The sequence below is a fragment of the Lathamus discolor genome, chromosome 3, assembly GCF_037157495.1.
Source record: "Lathamus discolor isolate bLatDis1 chromosome 3, bLatDis1.hap1, whole genome shotgun sequence".
In the NCBI taxonomy this organism is placed as follows: domain Eukaryota; kingdom Metazoa; phylum Chordata; class Aves; order Psittaciformes; family Psittacidae; genus Lathamus; species Lathamus discolor.
Genome location: NC_088886.1, coordinates 37,939,842 through 37,964,841, shown reverse-complemented (window position 1 = coordinate 37,964,841; position 25,000 = coordinate 37,939,842). Strand labels below are relative to the sequence as shown.

At 45.9% G+C, this 25,000-nt stretch overlaps 1 protein-coding gene across 3 annotated transcripts in view; it reads left to right on the top strand.

The window, feature by feature from the left end:
• LOC136011995 (schwannomin-interacting protein 1) overlaps nucleotides 1-14,158 on the top strand; it is a 40,824-nt gene extending 26,666 nt beyond the window's left edge. For 2 of the 3 annotated variants that reach the window (XM_065674680.1, XM_065674682.1), the window contains exons 2-7: nucleotides 6,044-6,162; nucleotides 9,275-9,392; nucleotides 10,040-10,237; nucleotides 10,753-10,876; nucleotides 12,035-12,128; nucleotides 13,524-14,158. In XM_065674680.1, the coding sequence (XP_065530752.1) occupies nucleotides 6,044-6,162; nucleotides 9,275-9,392; nucleotides 10,040-10,237; nucleotides 10,753-10,876; nucleotides 12,035-12,128; nucleotides 13,524-13,575 (705 nt within the window). In that variant the 3' untranslated portion in view covers nucleotides 13,576-14,158. Of the gene's footprint in view, nucleotides 1-1,886; nucleotides 2,234-6,043; nucleotides 6,163-9,274; nucleotides 9,393-10,039; nucleotides 10,238-10,752; nucleotides 10,877-12,034; nucleotides 12,129-13,523 lie in introns of those variants that run through there. The other variant, XM_065674681.1, reaches the window with a different exon arrangement.
• Nucleotides 14,159-25,000: the final 10,842 nt, after the last annotated feature.

Below are 25,000 nucleotides of genomic sequence, written 5' to 3'. Positions count from 1 at the left end.
ATGCAGGGACTCACTGCCGTGCTTCTTAAGCAGGTTTCTTTTTCTGCTGTTGCCTTGAATGAGGTGGCTGCTGGAGGCTGGGTTTTCACTGGAGACTCAGACCAGCTGTGGGATCTGCTCAGGGGGTGGGCGAGGCTCCTCTGCGAGGCTTGTCCTGGAACTTCCCAGCTCAGAGGGCAGGGAAAAGGCAAACGGGCCTGACCTGGGATGGGGGATAAAACATTATTTAAAATGTGAATGAGAAGCGTTAAATATATTTTCAATAGGCTGCATTGCTTCTTCCCCTTGGGGGGGACGACTTTGATATCAGTTTTCAGAGAGGGGGCCTAGCACATAGCATGTGCTCACCCAGCATCCCCCACTGTGTGTTGGGTACCACAGACACAGTGGGACCTGGGTGGGACTCACCTCAGCAGCCAAGGAGGAGACGCAGGACATCAGGGATGTTCCCATCCACCAAACGAGGGCAGGTTGATACAGGGACTTGTCCCAAATTGCAGGGTAAGCATTTGGCAAATTTCAGGCTCAGCCCCTAGCCCTGTGCTCCTTGCCAAAACATCCTTCCTCTAGGGCTATGGGATGTTTTGGTTTGTTTTTTTATGTTGAGGGTTTTTTCCCCAGATTTATTGTGTCAGGATCCAACCCCACAGCCAGGAGAGGAAGTTAATTTAGCAACAGCAGGAAAGAACACAATGAGTCAGCGGTGGAGGGGAACTAAAAATAATGGAGTATCCAGAGAACAACTTTTATTCTTTTGGGAATTACAGTTACAAAGCACTTGTCCTGGGACAAGAATGGAATCAAAAAAGTCCTGTTTATTATTTTTCCTGAAACTTCAGAGTAGAGTAATGCCGTGGTGCGTAATTTGTATGTTGGTAGAGCTGGTTAATCTAGCTAGAATAATCATTTTGAGTGAAATGATGTCAGCATGATTTGGATATATCATTGAAACATGTAAACTTTGTATCACTATTAAAATTCATCTAGCATGCAGGATAGATGTGTTGCACCAGAAATCAGTATTTTGTGGCTGTTGTGCTGTATTTTGAGGATGATTAAGGAATTGTGGCACAAATTCCATTTTCTTAGGATTCTCTATAGAAATAGCTGCACCAAGCATGTGATCTCTGCCTCTCACTGCCTATCCAGAGCAAACGTTTCCCACTGTGATGGATGAAACACAGATGGGATCTCAGCAAGGACTGGGATCTTAGCAAGGACTGGGCAGGATGTGTTCAGGGTTGGAGCTGTGTTGCGAAGGCCAGGTCTCCAGGCAGGACTGCTGGGGGCACAAGCTGGAGCTATAAGCGGTGCAGGTTTGGGGACTGCCGAGCCTGCAGAGCTCCCCAGGAATCAGGGCTAGGATGCTCAGCCACCCTGATCAGGGACCACACAGTGCAGGGGTCCCCAGGCTCTGCAAGCCAAGACCAGTGGCAGGTTAAGGCTGGATGCCTTTGTGAGCTCTGTTGGTTAATTCCTAGAAATTCCTTTTTTTTTTCTTTCCCCCACCTGAAAAAGCTGGTTTAGGCAAGAAACAGTTCCCTGAGGTCCTTTCTGGTGTGTTTCATGTAGAGTGGAAATTTCAACTTGTGGTTGACATTGCTGTGACTGCCCATCCTCGAGCAGCCATGCAAGGGCTGAGGACTGCCCTGGATTTATAGCCCCAGCCGCGGGCAGTTCCTCCAGCCGCTGGGAATTCATTAGGGTAACTTTCACGGTGAATGCCCCAGGAAAAAGTCCCTTCCTCCTGCCCCTTCTGGCCATGACTACGCTGTCGGACTTGGATTTTGACATCAGACACCGGGATTTTTCCTGCCCATGTGTAGCTGCCGAGGGCTATTTTTATCTGGAGCTGGCAGTGGCTGGAGAAGGACACGGCTTCCCTGGTCTGCACAACCCTCGCCTTCCTCTCATTAGCTGGCTGGGGCTCCAGCACTGCTGTTGACTTTATTAGGGAAAAGCAAGGTGCTGTGGAGCAGCTGGGACGCGAGAGGAGCCGGGGAAGCTCCCCGGGCGGGGAGCGGTGGGCTGCCGCCGGTCTTGGCTCTGGGAGTGAGCCCTTCATCCCGTGGTGCTGTCGGGGGAGCGGAGGAAGGACTGAGATGCCCTGGCGAGAGCCTTTCACTGCCCACGTGAGGACCCGGGAGCGAAGGAGATGAGTCGGGAGGGTGATGGCATGGGTGACGTCATCAGGAAAGCAGCCGTGCCGGCCGGGGAGGGAAGTTACAAAAAGGTAAGAGGGGAAAAGGAGTCTTTTGTCTGCCCGCAGCTGCCGCCTTGGCAGGAGGAGACCCCCCAGAACGCTGCCCGACGGCCTCCCGGGGCTCTGCGTTTCAGGTGCTGGAGCAGGGAAGTGCTCGGTGGTGTTTAACACACCAGCAGCAAACCTTCGCTCTGTGTTTCTGTATCACTTTATGATAAAATACAAAGGCATGTTTCCAAATGCGTTCTCGTACCTCGAAACCCCTGGGTTTTAAAGGCACTTTGCCACATGGCTTGAGATACGTAAGTTTGACTTGGTTTTGCATTTACCAGCAAATCCACCCAGAAGAAAAGGGAGATAAATATTCTGTGGTTACATTTTTTGTTTGTAAATCCAGTGACAGCACTTGTACCTTACAGACATAAATAAGGTGCTGCCTGTGGGTCTGGAACTTTAAATATAGTAATTGTCCATGGCTGGTAATGACAGACCCGGGCAAAAATAGCCTCGGTGGCCTGGCCATGTCCTGGCTGGGGCCAGGCACCAGCCGTGCACCCTGTTTGGTGCATCCAGCCTCTGCTGACCTTGCTGCATTTTAACTCTCGCATCGCAGTGGCACTGGCAGAATGGGACAGGGCCCTGCTGAAGTGTTGCTGGCACCCGTTAATCTGTAATTCACTGTGTAATTAGACTTTTCCCTCTCCAACAGGCAGCACCTTAGCAAAGCACTCTTGGTATTTGGTCCAGGTTTGGTGCCGATTGGTGCAACTCCAGAAGTGCCATCCCCAGCCATTATTAGGAGCTGGCTGCGCTACCCAAGGTGGGGTGTCACGGAGCATGACAAGGAGCCTGGCAAATCACTGCTGCACCTCAACACCAAATAAATCTTCCATGTGCAATTTTGTGTGCTGTTTCTGGTGAAGTCTGTAGTGAGTAAAGGCTGCTAGTACAGGTGCCTGCGTGCTAAATGGCGTGGAGGGGTATGTGGTGAAAGGAGCAGTCTGGCTACTACTTCCTAAGTGACATGAACAAGAGAGACTTTGCTTAGTTTCCCAGAAAACTGCAGAAACTTTGTGCGCATTGCTGCCGGCAGTGCTCTCCATCCAGCATCAAGGCTGGTCAGGGACAGCCTGCAGCATCAACTGTATCACCATGTGCCCCAGGAATGGGATTGTTCTGGGAGAAGGCATATATGGGATAAATTCAGGCTTTTCACCCAAAATGTAGGGGTTGTTTTGTGTTGAGGTGCCGCAGAGCACTGGGGATGGGCTGGGTGCCGTCATGTGTTGGAGGCGGGTGGTAAAGAGCACAAATGGTTCCGTATAATCTGCAAATGACGAAGAGGTGATTGCAATAGTTTTATAAACAGCAATAATTACAGCAGGTGACAGCCTGGGAAACAGTGTGCTAAGTCCTCTATAGGGAAAGGCTGAACCTCTGCTGGAAACCTGCCTTTACTGGAATGGTTGTGTAAAGCATTGACATGTAGGCAGTCACGGCCATATTCTGACATTGTGTTTTTATTCGTGTACTTAAACAAAGGTAGCTACTGACCTTCCGAACTGGAAGGCCAACAGTAAGAGGGAAAACATCCGTTCAAAACTGTTTTGCCTTCAAAATAAAAAGCAGCCTTTTGTTTAAAATAATTGTCGGAACCAAACGTCAGCTCTACACCAGATGCCTTTTTCAGAAATGCAGAAGTGTTTGATTCAGTGTCAAAATACATAAATAACATGGGTTTATATTTTTCTTCCTAGTAGCATTGCATTTTGCATATTTGATCCATTATTTTTTACATACCAAGTAAGTATATTTGATAGTCAAAAAAACAGTTGCAATTTTCCTTCTCAATTTATAGTTTTCAGTACCCAACTCGGGATGTATGCTGCAGCTGTTGGGTAATTTATCTAAAGCCTCAAATCTAGTTCCCTTAGGTATATTGTCTTTCTTAGCAACTGTTCCCTATTCTATAATAACAAATAAGACTCTTGATTTCTTTATGGTCATTAGCCTGTGTCTGGTTTATAAAATGAGATATTCAGAACTCAGTCCTGGGAGCAGTGTTATTTAGTATCCTCAGTAATGACCTGGTGGAGAAAACAAATTACACATTGATTAAACATACAGATGTCATACGGGGAGCAGTTGTATCTCGGTGGGAAATGGAGCAAAATTAAAAAAGATCTGGAGAGACAGCCCCGTCTGAAAGGGCAAGTATGTAAAAGCGTGCCTGTATTTGTGTGTATTATAATGCAAGGAAGAGTGGTTTTCAGCACACACAGAGTAGGTAGGTATACTGCCGAGAGAGGCAGTGGTCCCAGCTGGCGTGGAGGCTGGGATGTGCTGTCCCAGCTGGGTAGGAGGAGTTGGAGATGTGCTTTGGGCTCCTGATTTCTTTTGGAATACAAGGAAAATCAGATGTAGTTGGGAAGATGTGGGAGAGGCTCATCTGAGTTGGAAAAAAGGGGAGGGTGAATATCTGTGTCTTCATGAAATATTGATGCGCTGAGGGGTGCAGCTGGCACTCATGGGAGAGAGGCCCAAATGCATTGTATGTGAGATGGGATGCATGAAGAATTGTCACAGGCAACCCTGTCTCTGCTTTAGCTAATTAAAAAACATTTCTCACTCATTTTTACTTGTTTGGGTTTTTTTTTTTCACTGTGCTACTTCCACCAGCAAGGATGGCTGTTTTTAACTCTTAACTGTCTCCATGTGACTGAGGCATCAGTTAATGGAAGCGGAAAAAAAACCCAAAATTAGGAAAAGATACCTGGGCAGCCTGGGTAGAATTTTGGAAGCTGGGAGCTGAACCTGGAAATATTACATCACTTGATGCCATGTGGGTTATTTTTAATATTTTAAATAAAAGGAGTTAGGTTGCAAACGAAGCCTGTATTTCGGTAAGCGATTGGCAATAATAATGTGCAGTGTGATAACATTATGTAGTCAGCACTGGAGCTGGAATTAAATCATTAGCTATTTTAAGTTAATAATTTGCATTTTGTTATAGCTCACTTCCTTGTGTGAAAAAGAGGTGTTTTACATTTACTTAGGTGAAATATGGGAAGCACAGTTTTATTAATTAACCCTGTGCAAGAAGCTTATGCTTGCCTGCTATTTTCTTTTGTTGGGTATCCTTGACTGGGTATTATGTGTTATTTTAAAATTAAATGTTTTGAGGGCTTCAGAATGTTCCTTCTATCAATAACTTGCTGCCTTGTATGAATTTGTTGTCAGCTTTGGCACATAATCCATTAGTGACAGACACTGGGATAGTACTGGTACTAATTTTGAATCTAGATCTGTGATTTTTCATTTACTGCACATTGATTACAGAGTCATCTCCATAATATTGATAGGTGATTCCAGATAAAAAAATATGCATAAAAATACATTTTTAAAAAGGGATAATTTGATGATGATTAAAACTACATCTCTAAGCACCCTGGCAGAAGGATTGTGTGGTCTTGGAGGCTGCTCAGGGAAGTGGAGGATGCTAATGGTGCAAGTGTGGCCTCAGTGGCTGTATATGTCTACAGGTACCGATACAAGTGTATATATGATCTTAAGGTCCTTTCCAACCCTAACCATTCTGTGATATACTAGGTATATAGCAGATGTGTGTGCATATATAGATACAGATCTGTCAGTATGTGTAGAGAGAGATGCAGATGGGCTTTTCTGTTGGGATGGGCTCTGTGGTCCCCCCAAGCATGGGAGACAGTGTGGGGGACTCTTGGCATCATGAGCGTGGCAATGGGGCAGGTGGGACAGCTCTGCTTTGTGCACACTGGCATGATCCGCAGCTTCATCCTTTGTGTCGCCCTTCCCTTTCAGGCCCAGAAGAATGAGCGGGAGTCAATCAGACAGAAGTTGGCTCTGGGCAGTTTCTTTGATGATGGCCCGGGACTTTACACCAGCTGCAGTAAGAGCGGCAAGCCAAGCCTCTCCTCTCGGTAAGCCAGGTGGCCTCACAGCCCAAAACCTCTTTGGAGGCCAAAAGCTGTGAGATGCCTCCAGTGGGACATCCTGCAATCTATCCTTCAGAGAATCCCTCAGGTTTTGCTTGCAGCCACATTCTTGAATTTTCCTTGGTTTAGAACATCTTATGCTCTAAATTCAGTAGTTGTACATTATGTAAATAATTGTAAATAATGTGCTATTAGTTTGTTATTTAGTTTTATATGTTTAAAACTATGTAGAAGAGATAATTGGATGCTCAGGGAATAAAGCAAATGAGTTGAAGCTTCCTCAGTTTGGTTTCCCTCAGGTTTTCATTTAGAATCTCTGCCCTGAACTGGGCTTTGCCTTTGGGAGTGGGCAGACCAAGAATGGTGGTGGAAGTATCATGAATGCATAATTGGAGTTACTGTTAATTTATTTTTTTCCCCAAGGAATTCCTTATATTTTGTTGCCAAATACTGACGATTTTAATGGCTGAATGCCTGGTTTCATGCCAGACGTGCATGTCCAAAGCAGGGCAGGTTTTGCGAATGGTCCTGTCGTCCCAGCAGTCCTGGATCAGGCAACATGGTGTTGCTTGATGAAAACCCATGAGTTTGTGAAAGCTCACCTTCCTTCAGTAGCTCAGGAGGTGGCAGCCCGTTGGAAACAGATCTGATGCTGATAGCTAGCCCTGGTGACAGCCGGGCAGTGGACAGCAAGTAATCTCATGCACAGAAAGCACCAGGGAATGGAAAAAATGCGTTTAGATGTGGCTCCCTACTTCCTCTCCATGTCCACATGCTCCGTGCAGGCTCTGCTCACTTGACACTGCTCCATCCATGCGGCTGGCACATTGCATAGCATGGGTACCTCACTTATTCTGATTTTTAAAATTCATACGTCAAATACACTCCAGAAAGGCTTGTTTATATTCAGCTGCTGAGGAATAACACGTGGCACTGGGAAAGCATCAAACACCTCCCACACTGGGAGAGAAGATCTACCTGTTGCCATGGTGTGGGAGAAGAAAGAAGTCTTAGAGAGGCATAAAGCCAGGAGGAATACTGTTATTACACCAGAGAGGTACAATTGTGAAATTAAATTGAACTGCAAGTCATTTGAAAGGGAAAACAGTTTTGCTGTGTGTAGTTACAGCTAAACCAGGAGCTGCTATCTTGTAATTATAGCTCGGCTCTAATTAACACTGCATGGCAGGGTTTAGCAGCTGTGCCACAAGAAATTACCAGCTGTACCTGAACACTTCGGTGTTTCATTAATATTCATAGTCCAGGCAAAGCATTAGTATTGCACGGTGCCTTTGTAGGACCATTGCTCTCATGCTTGCATACAAAATGAAAGAACTTTAGTTGCTTAAATTGCTGGGTGTGGGGGTCATGCTCTTGAAAGGTGCATGAGTCGCAGACCCACGTTTTGCAGTTTCTCTGCCCTTTCCATGCAATGCAATTTGAAGCCAAGCCAAGGGTGTATCCTGCTCCCCAGCCTGGGTGCCCGTGTCTGAGCACCATGGCTTAAAAGTTTGTGCAGAATTATACAATAGAATCGTTCAGTGGTTTGTGATAGAAGGGACCTTTCAAGGTTATCTGTCTAATCCAACCCCCATGCAGTAAGCAGGGATGTCTTCAACTAGATCAAGTTGCTCAGAGCCTCGTCCAAGCCTGGCCTTGAATGTTTCCAACTGTGGGGCATCTACCACCTTTCAGGGTGCTAGAGTTTCATAAACAATTTTAATTATTAATGCTATCTATTTTATGGTAACAGTGACTAAGAAATTCCACTGAAACAAGTGGAAAATAAAAGTTTGCTGCCTGTAAGTACCAATATAAGCCCCTCTGTCAGGAACAAGGTGTAACAGAACATGTGGGGAGTTTGTCCCATCTTCAGCAGGCAGTGATAGAGTGTGATCCACCAAGAAGTCTGATAGGGTTTACCCCAAAATCTCTAGTTCTGGGGTTAATATTTAATGAATGTTGAAGATGTGCAAAGCCTCAGCAGATTTTGTAGGATGGAGGCAAACGGGCCTGACCCTGGTGTCAGATGGGTGAATTGTTGTGGAGAGCCTGGGGTGCATGGGCTTGGCTTGTGGCTGCAGAGCTGCTCCACAATGTGAGCCATCATCGTGGGCTTTCACAGATACCCTCTTGTCCAAAAAATCTGTTCTCTTGTTTGCTTCCTGAGGCTGATCTGAGCAGAGGGAGCCCTGGGGTCCGTCTGCAGTTTGGTGTGCCAAGCTCTTCAGCATCCCTAAAATGTGTGTTACATGGCTGATGACCTGCTCTGCAGTGGCTCTGGGGGGATAACTATTGTGTGAGCCAAAGCCAGAATGCTCTCAGCCTTAAACGTGCTTTTCCCTTCTCTCAGCATGAGCTGGGAATCCCCTACCCTGAGAAAATAATTCCCATGGAGGTGAATTTAGGTGGTCTTAACCTGTCCAAACCTGGCGATGGAGGAGAAGGTCCAGAAAACAGTCATAATCTCTTGTGATACAGTAATGCCTCTTTGCCATAAACAGGCTTATTACTCTTCTGAATAAATACTTTCAATTGCTAATACATTATTTTATATAATATTATAATATAGTGTTTTATATTTCTATTAAAATATATTTCTTTACTAATATATTCATTTTATATAAACTTTGTATATATTTACTTTATGTAATAATATAGCCACCCATGATGACAATAGCTCTGCAGTATCTTAGTAATTCTGAAGTTCATCAATAGATGGTGGTAGAAGCATTGTTGTTACCATGCCACTGAGTTTCCAGTCCCATGTTAACTGCTGTTCAGAAATGGCAGCACCGAGCAGCAGCAGGAACTTGCCTGTGCCCTGCTGCCATGGGATTGTGGTCCTAGTGCTGCTTTTGAGAGTGGGATGACCATCTTGTTGAAAAGAAAAAAAAAAGGAAAATGGTAATATTTTCCTGAGGCCAATACAAAATCAGGACAACAGCATCCTTTCAAAACACAAACAACTTGCTGCTGATGGTGCTGTGGCATCTTATCCATGTAATCCATCAGTGCAGTGGGTAGAGCTGCAGTTTGCCAGCGGCAGCACTGGTGTGAGGGGGCTGTGGTGTCACCTCTCCCATTTCCCCCACAGATTACAAAGTGGGATGAACTTGCAGATTTGCTTTGTGAATGACAGCGGCAGCGACAAGGACAGTGACGCTGATGACAGCAAGACAGAAACCAGCCTGGACACACCGTTGTCACCCATGGTAGGTCTGGGAACCCCTCCTGCAGAGGCTCCAGAGCATGGAAACCATAGGGCATCCAAAATGGAAGCTGGTAAAGAACTGATCTTGTTAAAATAGCAACACTAAACTCCAGAGCAGCATCTTCAGCCACCAGTTAAAGAAATGTGAGATGCTGAGGGGCAGATAGTAAACTGCCCATAGCTGGCACAGAGCTGCTGTAGAGCAGATGCCTTCATGTGAAGGTGTTCCTTCTTCCTTCCTTCCTCCCTTTCTTTTTGGCTGTGATAATTATCAGGGCAGTAATGGATATGAAGTGGTATCAGCTCCCACCAGCTTTCCTCTTTTGTCTTTTCCTTTGTAAATACGACATTGTGGCACCAGATTTTTTCTTCCATCTTAACCAGCCTGTCCCTTCAACACATATTGATCTGGTTGGCTCTTTCCATTTAAAGTGCTCAAATTCCTATCAGTAGTCAGGGAGACCTATCTGGGAATTACTCTGATTTCTAAAGATAATCTTATGGATTAAAATAATAAAAAAAAAAAGTCTGTGCTCTTCACTGTTTCTGTAGAAATTATACCACTTTAAGTGCACAAAAATAGGTTAAGCCTATGGCAAACTTTGCTGGTGCGATGGGGCTGTAACAGCTGCATGTCTGCTTCCCCAGAGCAAGCAGAGTTCGTCCTACTCTGACAGAGACACGACGGAGGAAGAGTCGGAGTCCCTTGATGACATGGATTTCCTCACCAGGCAAAAGAAACTCCAAGCTGAAGCCAAAATGGCCCTGGCTATGGCAAAACCCATGGCCAAAATGCAGGTGGAGGTGGAAAAACAGAACAGGAAGAAATCGCCGGTAGCGGATCTTGTAAGTGGGGGCTATGGGACGGTGCATCGGGGTAATGCCAGCCCTTTTGCTGTTTGCTTTTGCTTGTCGAGACATGTACCCCAGCCATGGTGCTTGCCCACAGTGCTTGTAGACATGCAGAGGAGCAGTGGAGATAGGGACTGCTGTCAGGAGTTGAAGGGTTGACATGGGTTGTCTTATTGGGTGTTATAGGAGCAGGATGGCTGCAGGACATGAGATGATGGAGCATGAAGATTGTTACTGCCTGGAGGCCAGCTCACCTCCAAGTCATAGTCTGCTCCTATCCTATCCTGGACAGGCCATAGCCTATGCCTCACTTTACATCAGTATATTGCTGATGATGGTAAATTTGAAGACTTCGGTCAAATGTGTAGATGTTTCAGCTTGGTGAGGTAGTCCTGGTGGAGTCATCGATGCATGCTTTTGAGAGTGGGATGTAGGCAATGTAAACTGCTGCTGCACATAAATGCCAATAGTTGGAAGAAAACAGTAAAAAGCTAAAAATGTCTTTTCAGCTGCCACATATGCCTCATATAAGTGAATGCCTGATGAAGAGAAGTTTAAAACCCACTGATCTAAGAGACATGACTATCGGGCAGCTACAAGTGATAGTCAATGATCTCCACTCACAGATAGAAAGTAAGTGATACTTGTTTAATTATTCTTCAATATGTACTTGTTTGATTATTCTTCAATATGTTCCATTTAATTAAAAGCAATTCTCCAGGATACACACAGAAATATTGTCAAATGTATAATAATAACATGAGTATATGGAAGAGCTGCACAAAGGAGTTCTCCCCAGTTTTGGCTCCTTTGGCTTTTTTTCCTCTTTTCAGTTTCTCTTAAAGCTCTCGCTTGGCTTCAGGGTTTCTCAAGAGAGGATCTAGGGTTTTCTTTCCCCAAGGGATCCCCATTTTGGGGTAGCCTGGTGGCTGTAGGTAAAAAAAAACACATTGGTTGGGGGCCACTGTGCTGCTCCTTCCCCACCTGTGTTGGTTAATTGGCATCCCTTCTGGAAGCAGCCCACTGAGGATGGAGAGCTGTGCTATTGAGTTGTGATCTGTTACTTTGTGCCTCAAAGGCAAAACAAAAGGCCTAATAATTAGGTTCACTTTACAAAGCACGCAAGTATGGGATCATAACTGTTAATGTCATTAACAGGGAGCCTGCTTCCCAAACTGAAGAGGTGTTAAACCAGTACAGCTGTATTTAAATAGTCTCAACAGCAGCTCTCTCTGCAAGTGTTGGGCAGGTACAGCCTTCATGGGAGCCAATGCCCGTAGGTTAATTTTTCACATGGTCCTTTTTGTATTCTTCTTCCTCCCCACTGTTTGACACAGCCCTAAGCAGGAATCCAATGTCACAAACATTCCTCTTGAGTAGAGGGACCAGCTTGGACAGTTAACCCCAAACCAGGACAAGTAGGCAGCATGTTCTGCATTGCCACAGGGAATTCAAAAGCTAAACCTGAGGCTGCCTGGGTGAGCAGCTCACATGCTTTGTGCAGCCTGTTTCTTGCTCAGGGTTGTTGCCCACAAGTGAGAGAAAGCTGAACCAGCAGACTGTAAGCACTGAGAAATTCCTCTTTATTTTTCCTGCTGCATTAAGCTATTTCAAGCGAGGAAGTGCATGCAGCGGCAAGGGGCTGACACTAGAAAACATGCATCCTTTAGTGAGGTCCCTCCTGGTTCTCTGTACCAGCTTGTGTAATGTGGTGGGGAAAGATGATGTATGTGGCCCAAACGACGGTTCCCTGGGACATCACAAACTCATCCCCTTTCTCCCCATCACCAGGCTTGAACGAGGAGCTGGTGCAGCTGCTTCTCATTCGGGATGAGTTGCACACGGAGCAGGATGCCATGCTGGTGGACATTGAGGATCTGACCAGGTGAAGGAGGCTCCACGGGGTATTTCTCTTAGGGTTCCAGCTTGCCATTGGCAGTGCGTAGGGTTTTTCTTCTAGCAGAATTTCAGTACTAAACCTTTTGCTATCAAAGGGCTGAGAAAGACACTGCTCTCTACTCTAAAGCAAGAAATCAGGGCACTCGAGTTCTGGAAGCTGTCAGCAGTTTTCAAAAGCTCCCCAAACATAGGTGTTGGTGCATGCTTTTGAACTGGTGTTTCCCTTTCAGAAGCCTGGAAAGGAGTGATGCTGCAACCTCCCCTTTCCCCACCCCAAAAAAACAATCCAAGTGGCCTCCCATGTCAACCCATACCTCTTGCTGGGGTAAGCAAGAGCTGCTCTGCCTCCTGCCAGGAGGACTTTACTGACAGGAGAATTTCTGAATCACATTCATATTAATGTTCTACAGCTGCTAAAATAGAAAGCCTTGCAGAATATGGGTGGGTTTCCTAAAGGACTCCATCTCCTGGGCAGCAAGGCTTAAGACACATTTTTCTTTGAGATAATTACTGATGCGCTGCAGAAACATTACTACTGAAAGCTTTAGAGGGAAAAGAAGGTGAAAAATAAGGTGCACTGGCTATTGTCAGCGCACCAGGACTACGGTTTCAAAACTGAAGCATTAAGATTGCAAAAAGTATGGCCTAAATTTGTTTCTATTTAAAAACATTGTGGTGCTGCATAGCAGCTGTTTGAGATTTGCCAGTGCTCAGTCTGAATAAAGTATCTGCCGGCTGAGGGATTTGGGAGCATTTCTCGTGCTGCCCGGGGGCTGGTGGCTCCCTGGGACAAGCAGGCAGGTTGTCATTTCCGAGTCTTGTGACACACTGTTGCTGCTTCCCTTACAGAGCAAGTGACAAAAAGGGGAGGTTTGGGATGGGGGATGCAGATGGGTCAGCAGGCAAACGCCAACACCACCTTGCATCTGTTTCTCCTTCTGTGCTTCAGGAAATGCTTTGCTTCCTAAATGTAGTTAATGACAGCTTAGTAATTGATACTTGTTTGGAAGCTGGTCAGCACGCTGGGGCCTTTGGTGCATGGTGGGAGGCACCAGCTCCCCTCATCCTGCCATTGTTTGGGGGGCAAACACCCTGGCCATCCCTGCAGGAGGAGCGGAAATGATCCCAGCTGACCTAGAACTACTCTGGGGAAGAGTTTCCTCTCCCTTGTACCCATCTCCTGGTCCCCTCCTCGCAGGAAGGAGCCCGGGCAGAGACCACACATCCCATGCTCGGTGCTTGTTTTTTCCTCAGGAAAATGTTCTTTGTGGTTCGCTGCCAGGGGAGTGGGGATGCTGGCTTGGAGCACAGCCCAGCCTGTGGTTCGTGTTTCCACCTCTCCTCAGCATGCTGAATAACACAGCTCCTTTCCTCCCCACAGACACGCCGAAAGTCAGCAGAAGCACATGGCAGAGAAGATGCCGGCAAAATGAACCCCGGAGTCCCGGGAGCAGAGCTCGAGCGATACTTCATTTTGCTTCTGTGTGTGTCCAAGCTCTGATGTCCACGGTGGCGCACAAGAAAACCAGTGTTAGTCATTGACCATGTCTGAAGCTTTATGTCCGGTGATTGGCCTCTGCTTCTTAATTTATTTTAATTTTTTTACTCGTGCCACTAAATATCAGGCATTTTAATAATATTATTACAGAAAATGTACAGTACTTATAACATTATAAATCATGGGTGAGAAGAAAGGGTAGTTTAACTTTATTTTTATTTGTTTAGAGATTTTCATTTGAATGATATTTTACCATTGACTACTTTTTTATTCTTCACTGTAGTTTTAAAATAAAGAAACTGTACTTGACGGTGCTATACAAGTCAAAAAATACATGCCTGCCTCGTAGTGAAGTTGTAGCTTTCAGTAATATGTATATTTTAATCAGTTTTCAACATTTTGTGAATGTTGACTACCTGACATGCATTTTTAGATGTACTATTAACATTCGGTTGGATTCAGAGAGTTACCTTGAAAGTTTTATGTATAAATATGTAAAATAAAAGTTTAAAAAATTGTTTCATATGATACGTCTTTTTGTTGCCTAGTGGTTGACTTTGGTGATGCACCAGTGATGTATTCCTTGAACCAAATGTGCAATTCCTAATTTGTCATCACCAGGAAAAGCCTCTTTTTTTCCCAGTCAATCACATGAAATCATGGAAAGAAGACAGGATTTTTGTAGTTATTTGTTTGTAAGTTCATAATGTATGTATGACATGGACTTAAGAGATTCTTCTATAATAACATTTGCTGGGCCCTGATGTTGTAACTATTGTTAGAATAATTAGGCACATACTATAGATGGGTTCTTTTCCTATTTTATTGTCTAGGCTGAATATTTAAACGACTCACCAATGTCAGAAATAAAAGAGAAAATCCATGTTAACAATCAATCAAAGCAGCATATTAAATGTATTATATATGGTAATTGCTCACCTCTCTGCCTTTGGGTTGGGCTCCCCGTTAGCAACTGTGTTCATCACCCGCGTGCTGGGTGTGTCCTCCCCTGCGCCTACAGGAAGAGGGACACAGGGAGATTAATAGGTCTGTCTCCATCCCTCCTTTATTTGATTTAATGCTGCGACAGCTCGGCCAGCCGCTTCCTAAGGCTGCCCAGCCATAGCCAGCAGCAGACATGCATCTCACACACACCAGCTTTTTACATTTTCATACTTTTTATCTCGGGGGCAAATTCATCTTAGCGAAGGGTCTGGCTAATGACTTATTCAGGGTGTTTTCAGAAAAGCATGAGCTGCATTAAAATTTCATCCCCTGCCAAGAATGTATTTTATAAAATGATGATTTCCCTCATCCTTCTGCAGGTTATGGAAGTGCCGGCCCTAAGCGGGGCAGGGGGGGAGAGGGTTGGTTTAACATAGGGTTGTTTTTCCTTTCCCAGGAGTTGCTCTGGGGGCATTCCAGTGGGCAGTCCCCGGTCTGCAGCCCCTGTGGGGGACCAAGTCCTGTGTGCCTGCTGAGCAGTGTCCCCTGAGCAGGGAGCTGTGCCTGCCCGAGGGGGGTGGCTTTACCAGAAAGATGCTGGGATGGGTTCAGCTGCAGACCAGCAATGATGTAAACTCCTTGCTTTGGTATTTTTTGTTTTAACTATGCAGAAAAAAATGTATCTATTGGGGGTGTTAGTTTCCCTGTAGCTCTTGGTTGGCTGATGCTGTTGCCTGCATGTGGGGAGACTTGCTGGGTTTTATGTTTCTGCTCTGTAACAGGCTGTGTTTGCAATGCTCTGAGGCCAAAATCATCCCTGCGGAGCACTGCCTCCATCAGAAGCAGCTGTTCGGGTATTGGTGAGGAGGTGCGTGCCACTGGATTTAAAGCATGAACAGCAAAATCCCCAAGTACAAAAAGGTTGCTCTCAGCTTTCAAAAGGAAAAAAAAAAAGCCAGAAAGCCCCAGTTGCTCCCAGGGAACCCCCCGCAGCCCTCAGCATCATCATCCCTGGCATTGCACCCACCAGGGCCCAGCTGTGGGGCACCAGGGTGAGGCAGCCTGGTCAGGCTGGAGTTTCATTCCCTTGCTAAGTGCCTTTAACTTGCTGAAGAGAGCTAGTTATTCCAGTCACCTATTGCTGGTTTTCCCCCTTATGCCCTTTGGGTGTTGGGGTGGTTTTTTTAAGAAAAAGTGTGTTTCTGGGTAACTGCATCTCCTTGGCTCTGTATCCCGTGTACTGAGGTGTCATGCTGGTGTGTACGATGGCAATGCTGTGGAATTAATGGATTAAATGATGCTTTTAAAACAGAAAGGTGTTATGTGGTTTCTGAGCTGCTGCCCTGTCATGGTCTGTCTGTATTTTGTCACCTATTTCTTTCAGGGTATCGGTCCCATTTTCAGAGTCTCCTGTATCCATCTGGGTGGGTTTTTGGTTCTTTCTCCCCTTGTCCCCACCAAACACAAACCGTGTTGAATGAGATGCTAAACTTGGCAGTGATTGCCTTCTGCAGGCTGCCTGCACTGTGTGCAACAGGAAAAGTACCTCCTGAGACTAGAAGTCACCAAAAATAGCTGATGCAGTAAGCAAAAACACCAACCACCCTGCGTATGGATGGGGCTATGGGGTTGAGGGTCCCACAAGCTCCCCATCACACAGACTGCTACCCTTGATGCACCAGCTGCACTTGCTTGTAGCTAATTCTGCATATTCACAGGGAGTAGCTCCTCACAGTGGGATTTTTGAGAGCCGCATCCTTGGGGAGAATTTGGGGTTCTTGTTCTGCCTTGGTTTTTTTTCTTTCTTTTGTGATGCTTTTCTTCCATGAATGGGGCATTTACACAGTTCCACTTGGGACTCCCAGTATCAGTACAGTAACCCTGGAGCCGAATTCCCCAAAGGAGACTCGGAGAGCTTTCAGTCAGAAGGTTGCTTTCAAGGGGTGAGCTCAGCAGGGACAGTAATAAGCAGCTTCTGTTATGACAAGAGTGCCTGAAGCAACCCCCCTGCCCAATGCCCCTTGCACATAATGGGTGGGGGGGAAGGGGAGGAATGAATATGTGTTCATTTGGAGAAAACATTCAAATGACTAAAAGGCCGAAGGAAAGCTCAGGGGTAGGTTGAACGCGCTAGTGAAGGAAAACGTCCACCACTGTCAGCTGCTGCCGGAGGTGATGCAGCCTCCAGGAATCAGTGACCCCCCCAGCAAACACATATATAATTCATAACACTGGGAGAAAAAAAAAAGAAGGCTGCAGAGCTGTAATAAATGGCTGCAAATGCACCATCTCCTCAGCCTGGTGTGGCCAGCTGAGGGCAGGGGAACACAGGGCAACATGTGCATGAAATCTGTATGACCCCCTTCTCCCTGACCGGCATGGATGGCATGGCCCTGGACTCGCATGGCCCCATCACACCCAGCCTGTGCCACGGGCACGGCATGGCACCAGGCTCTGGGCAGGGATGCAGAAACCACAGGGTGCTGCCAGCTGCATCAGGCACGGAAGGTTGTTGCCCAACAGAGACCTGGGCATTGCTGTCCGCTACTGGGGCAAGGGACAGGCGCAGGGCTTTGTGCAGCTTGGAAGCAATTTCGGAGCCTGTTTCTTAGCTGCTGCAATAACTATTTGCATGCTGCCTGACTAGCTGCACAGAAAAGGACCTGCTCCTCAGTGTGCCATGTCCTGCCCCCATCACACTCCCCTCCAGCACCCTTCCCCTCAGCCAGTTTTGGCCATCCAAGGGAAATTCTGCTTGCTTTTGCTTGCCTGCCTCCAGCTGGTCTCAAAACATGATGTTTCTTGGTTTTTTTAAGTCTGCTTCTTGGTCCTAAACTCCCCTGTGCTCGATAAAGTATGAAATGCTGCATTTGTAAAAGAAAAAATATCATCCTGATGTCTGAGATGAGGTCCCGCTGATGTTAAGTCAGCCTTTGGGAGCAGAGATGTGCTTCATGAGCCAGACATTCCCTCGCAAGCAAACCTTGCGGTTTGGGCTCCCCTTCAATCTCCTTTTTTTTTTCCAGAGAAGGCAATTATCATGAAGGAGCTGTTTTTTACCTCTTTAAAGTTTGGCAGAGGGCATCCCCCAGGAAAAGCCATTGGGGGGTCTTACGGTTGGCACTCACTTCCCTGCAGAAGCCTATACCAATTCCTGGGAAGTTTCTCTTCCTTCTTATTGTAAAGTGAAGTGAAACCCATGTGTGCAGGACCCTTCGTTCTCTGCCAGCTGCCCCAGATGTGACCGGTGACAACCTGCATGCAGGGCAGGGCCACTGACAGCAAAGCTGCTGGTTGCATCGCCAGTGAGTACGAAGTCTTGTGCTAAGGCAGCATTCCTTGGTCATTTGATAGAGTTAGGCCTTCCCTCTGCTCTTACATCAACCATCAGCTCCTTCTTAGTCGTAAAATACTAGTTTTGAAAGTCTCAGCTTTGGAGAGGATAAAAGGATGGATGCCAAATAAACTATCCCACTTCTCAGTGGTGCAAGTCTCTGACCCAGTATAGCCTCTCCTAGTTCATGACTTTTAATCTGTAACACCAAAACTGGAATGCTGGCTCTATTGCCCGTGGAGCAATTGCCACGAATGACCGGGAGCAGAGCCCAGGCACCATGCTGGTCATTGCCACCTACCCCTTAGCTCCCTAACGACAGCATGTTTGAGGAAGAAACATGCCTTCAAATGAAAAGTGAAATAGCTACAGCCATACGAAAAAAGGGAATTGCAAGGTTTCGGGTGCATCTCCTGAGCTGACGGACTGCGGGGAGCAGCCATTTCCAGGCAGCCAGCTCAGCACTCCTCCACTGCCGTCAGGGAAACTGCCAGCAGAGCTGTGGGAAGAGGAATTTTCCCAGGTGTTGGCCTCAGCCCACCGTGGAGATAGGACTGACAGCCCCAGCCAGGCACTAGTTGGGAAAATTCCCATCGGACACTCAGGGGGTTTTGCTGGAGTACCCAGCACTCCTGGCTGCAGAGGACTGACACCCCTCCAAAGCAGTAATTGCTGGCAAGGAGCTATGCAGAACTCTGCGTCTCCAAAACCAGTCAGAGATCTATTTTTGGGAGTGGGGAAGGGACCCACATCACAGTATCAGACCACTTGTCCTGCACCATCCCACTGCGCTGGCACATGAGGTATGGGAAGAGAAGGAACAGCAAACCTCATGTCTGTGCACAGATCAAGAGCCTGCAGCAGAAGTTTGGGGCTGGAAGATGTGACTAGAGGCTGTGCAATCATATTTGGGCTGCTTTTGAATTCAACATTACACCAGCAGCTTAGCACAGCCCACTTGGAAATGGTTTGGGTCCCCTGCAAAGCCCCCACACAGCCAGCAGCTGGATGTAGCCACTAGCAAAAACAAAGCTCCTGGTGCCTTCACCAAGGGAAAAACATCATCGGCTGTGGCTGGGTGACTGACCCCTGCGTTGCTCTAGAGGCCCCTATGGCTCCACAAGTACATGAACAGCAGCTTCTTCAGGTTAGCTACAAAGTCTTCTACTCCCTGCCACTTAGGGGTTCATAGCTCATCCTACCTAACCAGCACAAGAGGTGACACACACACGACAGGCTATGGTGAGAGATAACAGAGGTCCAAACACACACAAGACAACCACAAGGAAAGAATCATTACACACCTAAGGAAAATATGAAAATCAAACCTGTATGAGCATAGCCCACAGCTCTCCAAACCACGCTTTCTAACTTCAGAGATTAAAGCTGTGCCAGGAGAGATACACATCCCGACTGGTAGTGGTTAAATAACTGGCACAGACATTAAAAGCTTTCACATGACATTTGTTAGGATTCAAACCTGTTTAGTGCTTCCCAGTCTTTCTAAATTGACGAGGCAAAGCCCCACTGCCACCCGACGACCTTGAATCCCTGATTCATGCACCTCTGCTATCTTCCCCTGTCGTTTCTGAGGATGAGGCAGCTGCAAGTCAGAGCTGCAATCAGAGCAGCTGCTGCAAATATCTTTAATGCTCTCATTCAGGATTTTAAGAGCCACAGGCTGTTTTGCCTGTAAGGTGGATGCCTTCCCCATGGATTCAGCAAACAGAGCAAGCATGTTTGTCCGTGTATTTCCATAATGTTTCTTTACAAATTGCTGCTCACACAAAGCATCATTTACCCTGAGAACCCACAGAGAACATAATTTACCCTGAGAAGCACACATGAGCTGGGTGATCTCTCCTCCTCAAGTAACTGGACAAAAGGCCTCTGTTTCCCAGTACCTGCTACCAGCTGTGCCTGCCCTTATCTGACCTGATGGGAACAGCTAAAATATGAATAATCTTTAGCTTAATTTGCTGTACTAAATATTGGAAGTTGAAGGCACTTGCTCACACATGTAATCTGTACTTTGCTCACACATGTAATCTGTACTTTACTCACACATGTAATCCTTACTCCTGCAAGCATGTCAGCTGCTCCGGTCCCTCCTAGCGACCTTTGCAGGGTCCAGGCCATCCCTGCCTGTCCATCCAGCACATTGCCTGACCCTGTCAGATAAAACACCGCCTGTGATGCCGGAAGTGCTGGGGTTTGCCTATGAAAAGACTGTATTTTCTTCTAATAATGGCTTTAAGGCCACTTTCCCACCATTCCCAGAGCCCTAGGGGCTATAACCTCCCTTCGGCCAGGGCTTCAGTTCACTGAGACGGCACTTTTTGTTTTTAATGCTCACCAAAGTATTAAAAAAAATATTAAATGTGTCCCTCTATGGAAACTATCTGCCAGGAGAGTGCTCAACGCACCACAGCATGCTTCTCCTGGGTGTGAAATCCTGGGCAGAGCATTCCCCAGGGGAATGGGTGCTGGAATCACTCCTACCAAATACGTGTTCTTGGATGGGAGATCGGTTCCTTCTCTCACCAGGGAATGCTCTAACCAACGCTGTAACCTTGAGTCATGCCAGTAACTCTATGGGTATCCCCAGGCACTTGAGACTGACCTGTGCATCTCAGTAAGTGTTCTCAGGTGTCGTATCATCGTGACACAGACGAAGCGTGAACACTTTTCTCATCCTGCTTCTTCAGGATGGGGTGAAGGCTTGAATACATCATTAATGTGATTCAGTCAGTCATGTTGCATGAAAGAAATGCCAAAAAAGCTGATGCCTCTTCTGGTCAACTAAAATCGATGCTCCTTTTCTTCCCACTGTCAGTTGAAACGGCAAATACTAAACCAGAAAGAAGAGAACAAAATTAGTCACCCCTTTCTCCCATCACAGGTGCCCATCAGGTCAGCAAACAGCATCTGAGCCTGCGAGAGCTTTTGCAGGCATGAGATAAAACAGGCAGATGAAAGAACAGAAAAAAGGCACCCAGAGATGAGAAATGCTGCAGAGAACGGAAACAGAAACCAAGAGCGAAAGAGGGACTATTGAGAGTGCTGAGAGTGCTGTGCTCACCAGAGGCCAGCGCTCCCTCCCCACACACGAAACCACGGGCACCACATGAAACCACGGGTCCCACACAAAACCACAGGCACCACTGGCACCAGTGACGTTACTCACCCGGGTGTTTTCAGGGGGCAGAGAAGACAGTGAGACAAAGGGGGATCTCATGTGGTCCTGAGGTCCCAGGATGGTGGGCAGGGGAGACACCACTGCTCTGTGCTCTGATGGAGGGGCCATGGGATAAACGCAGTGCCCTAGCCCACAGCACCCACTCCTCCCTGCCCCTCTGCCCTGCAGCATCACCCAGCCCCGTGAGCTTTTTATTTCTACTTCCATCATAAAACTTCAGAACAAAACTGATGCAGAATTTTACCCACGTCACCAACCCTGTTTCTGTGGGTTGGGTAATGGTTCCTGGAGCTTGCCCACATCTTTTATTTTCTGTAAAGCATCATGAGACAAGTATGATGACCCCTTAGAGTGACAATGTTGAGACTGGTGTTAATATTCCTTTCATAGACAGCTTTGCCTTTACCTTGCCGTAAATGCAGCCAGCTGATTATGGGGAAAGAAAATCAGCTCCTAGATCCAATTAAAAAAAGCTGCTGGTAAAAGTTAGGGATAAAAAAATCATAACTCCTGTCTTACATCAGGCAAAAATTGATTCAGAAGAAAAATACTTCCTTTCCCCAATTCTAGAATGCTCTTCAAGCAATCCTCCTGTTTCAGTGTGAGAACTTACTTACCCAAAATGTAACCATTCAAAATCCCTGTGTGCTTTTTAGGGAGCCACAGCACCTATTCAGCGGCCACCACCAGCTCCATCCCTTTCATGGAAATGGCTGTAACCTGGCATGTGGATCCGAGCTTTGTAGTGAAGACTGCAAATAACACCCGCTGAATTTGGGGGTCCCCAGTCCAGCTGGGGACAATCCACCTAAAGACACAAAGCTGCCAGGCAGTCACCTGAAAGCCAATAGCCAGAAACCCTCAGTGAAGAGCAGTGATGCTGCAGAACATGGCAGGGTCATGGAGAAAACCACACCAGCTCCAGCCATGGCTGGAAGAAAGAAAAGCCAAGAGACACAGGTGCTTGACGTAAGATTTTATGAGGTTTGGTGCCCTGACTGCCAGTGCAGGAAAGCCGCTTCAACTCAGGTATCATATTTAATTACGTATCAATGAAATAGCAGCCTGAACACATGCCTAAGGTTACGTATTTCAGGGGATTCCTCAATAAATAAACACCATAAATAACAGCCAAAAGACACCAGGAAAGTTTCTTTTGAATCTTCGCTTTCCCATTTTATGGAGCCATCGGTTCCCAACATAAATCAGAAGCAACGCTTCTGTCAATGAGGCTATTTTGGTGAGATATCTGGTCCCAGATCTTCCAAAAAAAATTATCCAGGAGCAAAACAATGATCCTTGATCAATCCTTCATATGTTCTGAGGGTGGTAAATAGTAGAAGAACTAGGTTTGTTTACCGATGCATCCAAAAATCTTATTCCACACAACATTTTGCAATTCTTTTTATGTAGTAACTATCTACAATTAGCTGTCAGCCTAGTTGTGATATAATAATTCTGCAGCTTTAATTTCTATATGTATATAATTATTGCATAATTATATATAATTATAATTACAGGAAATAGGACTATCCTACAAATAACCCATCTCTTCCCATTGAAGATAGAGTTGCAAGTTGCTCCATGACCTTCCTGAAGGGCTTGGTGTCACCTTCTAGTGAAGAAAATTCACGTGATTTTACATGTTACAGGAGAAATAATATTTAATTTTACATGTTACAGGAGAAATAACACCACACAACATTAGGGAAACATCCCTAATGGCCATTTTGCCACAGCACACAGCTGACGATGCAGAGGACAGCGTGTGGTGTCCATGGGTCTTCACAGGCAGCTTACCCTGAAAGCAACGTGGCCTTCGTTTGGCTTGGACTCTGAGAGCAGCCATGAAGACAAAAATTAGCTTGCTGTTTGTAAGAGGGGAGAGAAGGCAAGCCAAGACTGAAACAAAATGTTAGCACCACAGTGCCTTGTGTCAGCACACATTTCCAGGAACCTCCCAGTTTTTTAGAATAGTGTGGCTGGAGAATATCCTATTTCTCATCACTCGCATATGCAGCCCTCAAAACTAAACTGAACTGAGGTGTTTGGGGGTTGGGGTTTTTCTAATTGGTTTCTTTATTATTATAGGTTTTCCTTTCTTTTTCAAATAGGATTTTTAAGTATTGTTTTGGTTGAGTGCACCATATCCAAGAGTTTTGCCTAGTTTTGACTACAATATATTCGAAATACATTTTTATAGCTAGATCCAGAATGATTCTTATTTTTCTCTGGAGGTTAATTTCAGCAAGAGCAATTTATAGCTGAAATAAAGCCAGAGGAATTACATTTTTTCATGTAAAATCATACATCTTCTAACAGTTTTAATAGACTATGGTATGCAATTACTGCACTGTACCTCTAAATGTGTACATGATATATCCCAATTTCTGTTGCTTTAATAACAAATGCATCACTCCACCTTTATAATCCTTTGTTTGCCTGCTGAGATTGGTACCTGAGATCAAGACACCATATGCCATAAAAAGGGCACCAATTTTTCAATTTCAAAAGAGCTTGCGTTCCACTTTTGGATGCTGCCAACATAGGAAATATTATTATGTTTAAGTCCTCAAAACAATATTAGATGTCAGACTATATATAACAACTAAGGAACATCAAAGCCCACCCCATGCATGGATCTACAATAATTTCTATTTTGCAGCTAAGGCAGAAAGACCATTAGTGCCTGGGACTGGACCAGCCCTGATGCAGAGCTGCACTGCTTCCTCCTCTGCATGTGGCCACAGGACCACACTTGCCCCAAGCCAAGCAGACAGGCAAAGAGCAGACCGCATGCAGTGATTATAAAGATGCTTCATTCAGACTCAAGACTGGTCAAATATAGAACCAGAGAATCATAGACTGGTTTGGGTTGGAAGGGACCTTGAAGATCATCTGGTTCCAACCCCCTGCCATGGGCAGTGACACTCTCCACTAGACCAGGTTGCTCCAAGCACAGCCCAGCCTGGCCTTGAACACTGCCAGGGATGGGGCAGCCACAGCTTTGCTGGGCAACCTGAGCCAGAACTTCTGCCTAATACCTAATTCAAATCTACTCTCTTTTAGTTTAAAATCACCCCCCCCCCCCCTTATCCTGTCACTATATGCCCTTGTAAAAAGTTCCTTTATATATATATTACAGGAGTCTGAGATGAAGGAGGCAGATGCATAAATGAGACTATGAATGAAAACCAGATATAACATCTTCCCCCCAAGAAAACATAGCATTAAGAGTCTATTACCTCATTGCTAGCATCCAGCAGTTAATATCTTATACATTACTTTGAGACAAATCTCAAAAAAAAATTGCCTTAAACAGGAGTGCACTTGCATTCAGTCCATAGCTGAAACAGGCATGGAATACAGATATGGTACAGATCAGGCAAAAGAAGCAAAAAGTGGCCAAGCTCAACTCACCACCCATCCAAACTAGCACAACCACTACTTTAACATCGTGTTTAGCATCTGCCCTGAAGACCCTCACCACAATACCTGTGTGATTGCTGTTCTGGGGAGATTTGGGCCTGCAGTGTGTGATGCTGGGGCTTCAGTGGATCTCTGGATTTATTGCTTCTGATCCTGCAGTACATGTACAAGGATCTTCAGCAGCCCGGCATGGCAAGGACTTCACTTTCAGATGCTATCAGAAAAATAAATGACTGCTGACAGTGATATCATTTGGGCATGGTTCTTTATAGATAATTGAGAAAAAACTCCCTACTTGTAAAACAGCAAATGTATCAACATTCAATTATTCTTTCTGCTACCAGGAAAATAATCATTCACAAGTATTAGGATATATTCGACTTTATCAGCAAATTAAACCCACTCCATGTTTCAGTAATACATTTTCTAACCTTGAGGGAGCACTGGCCAAGA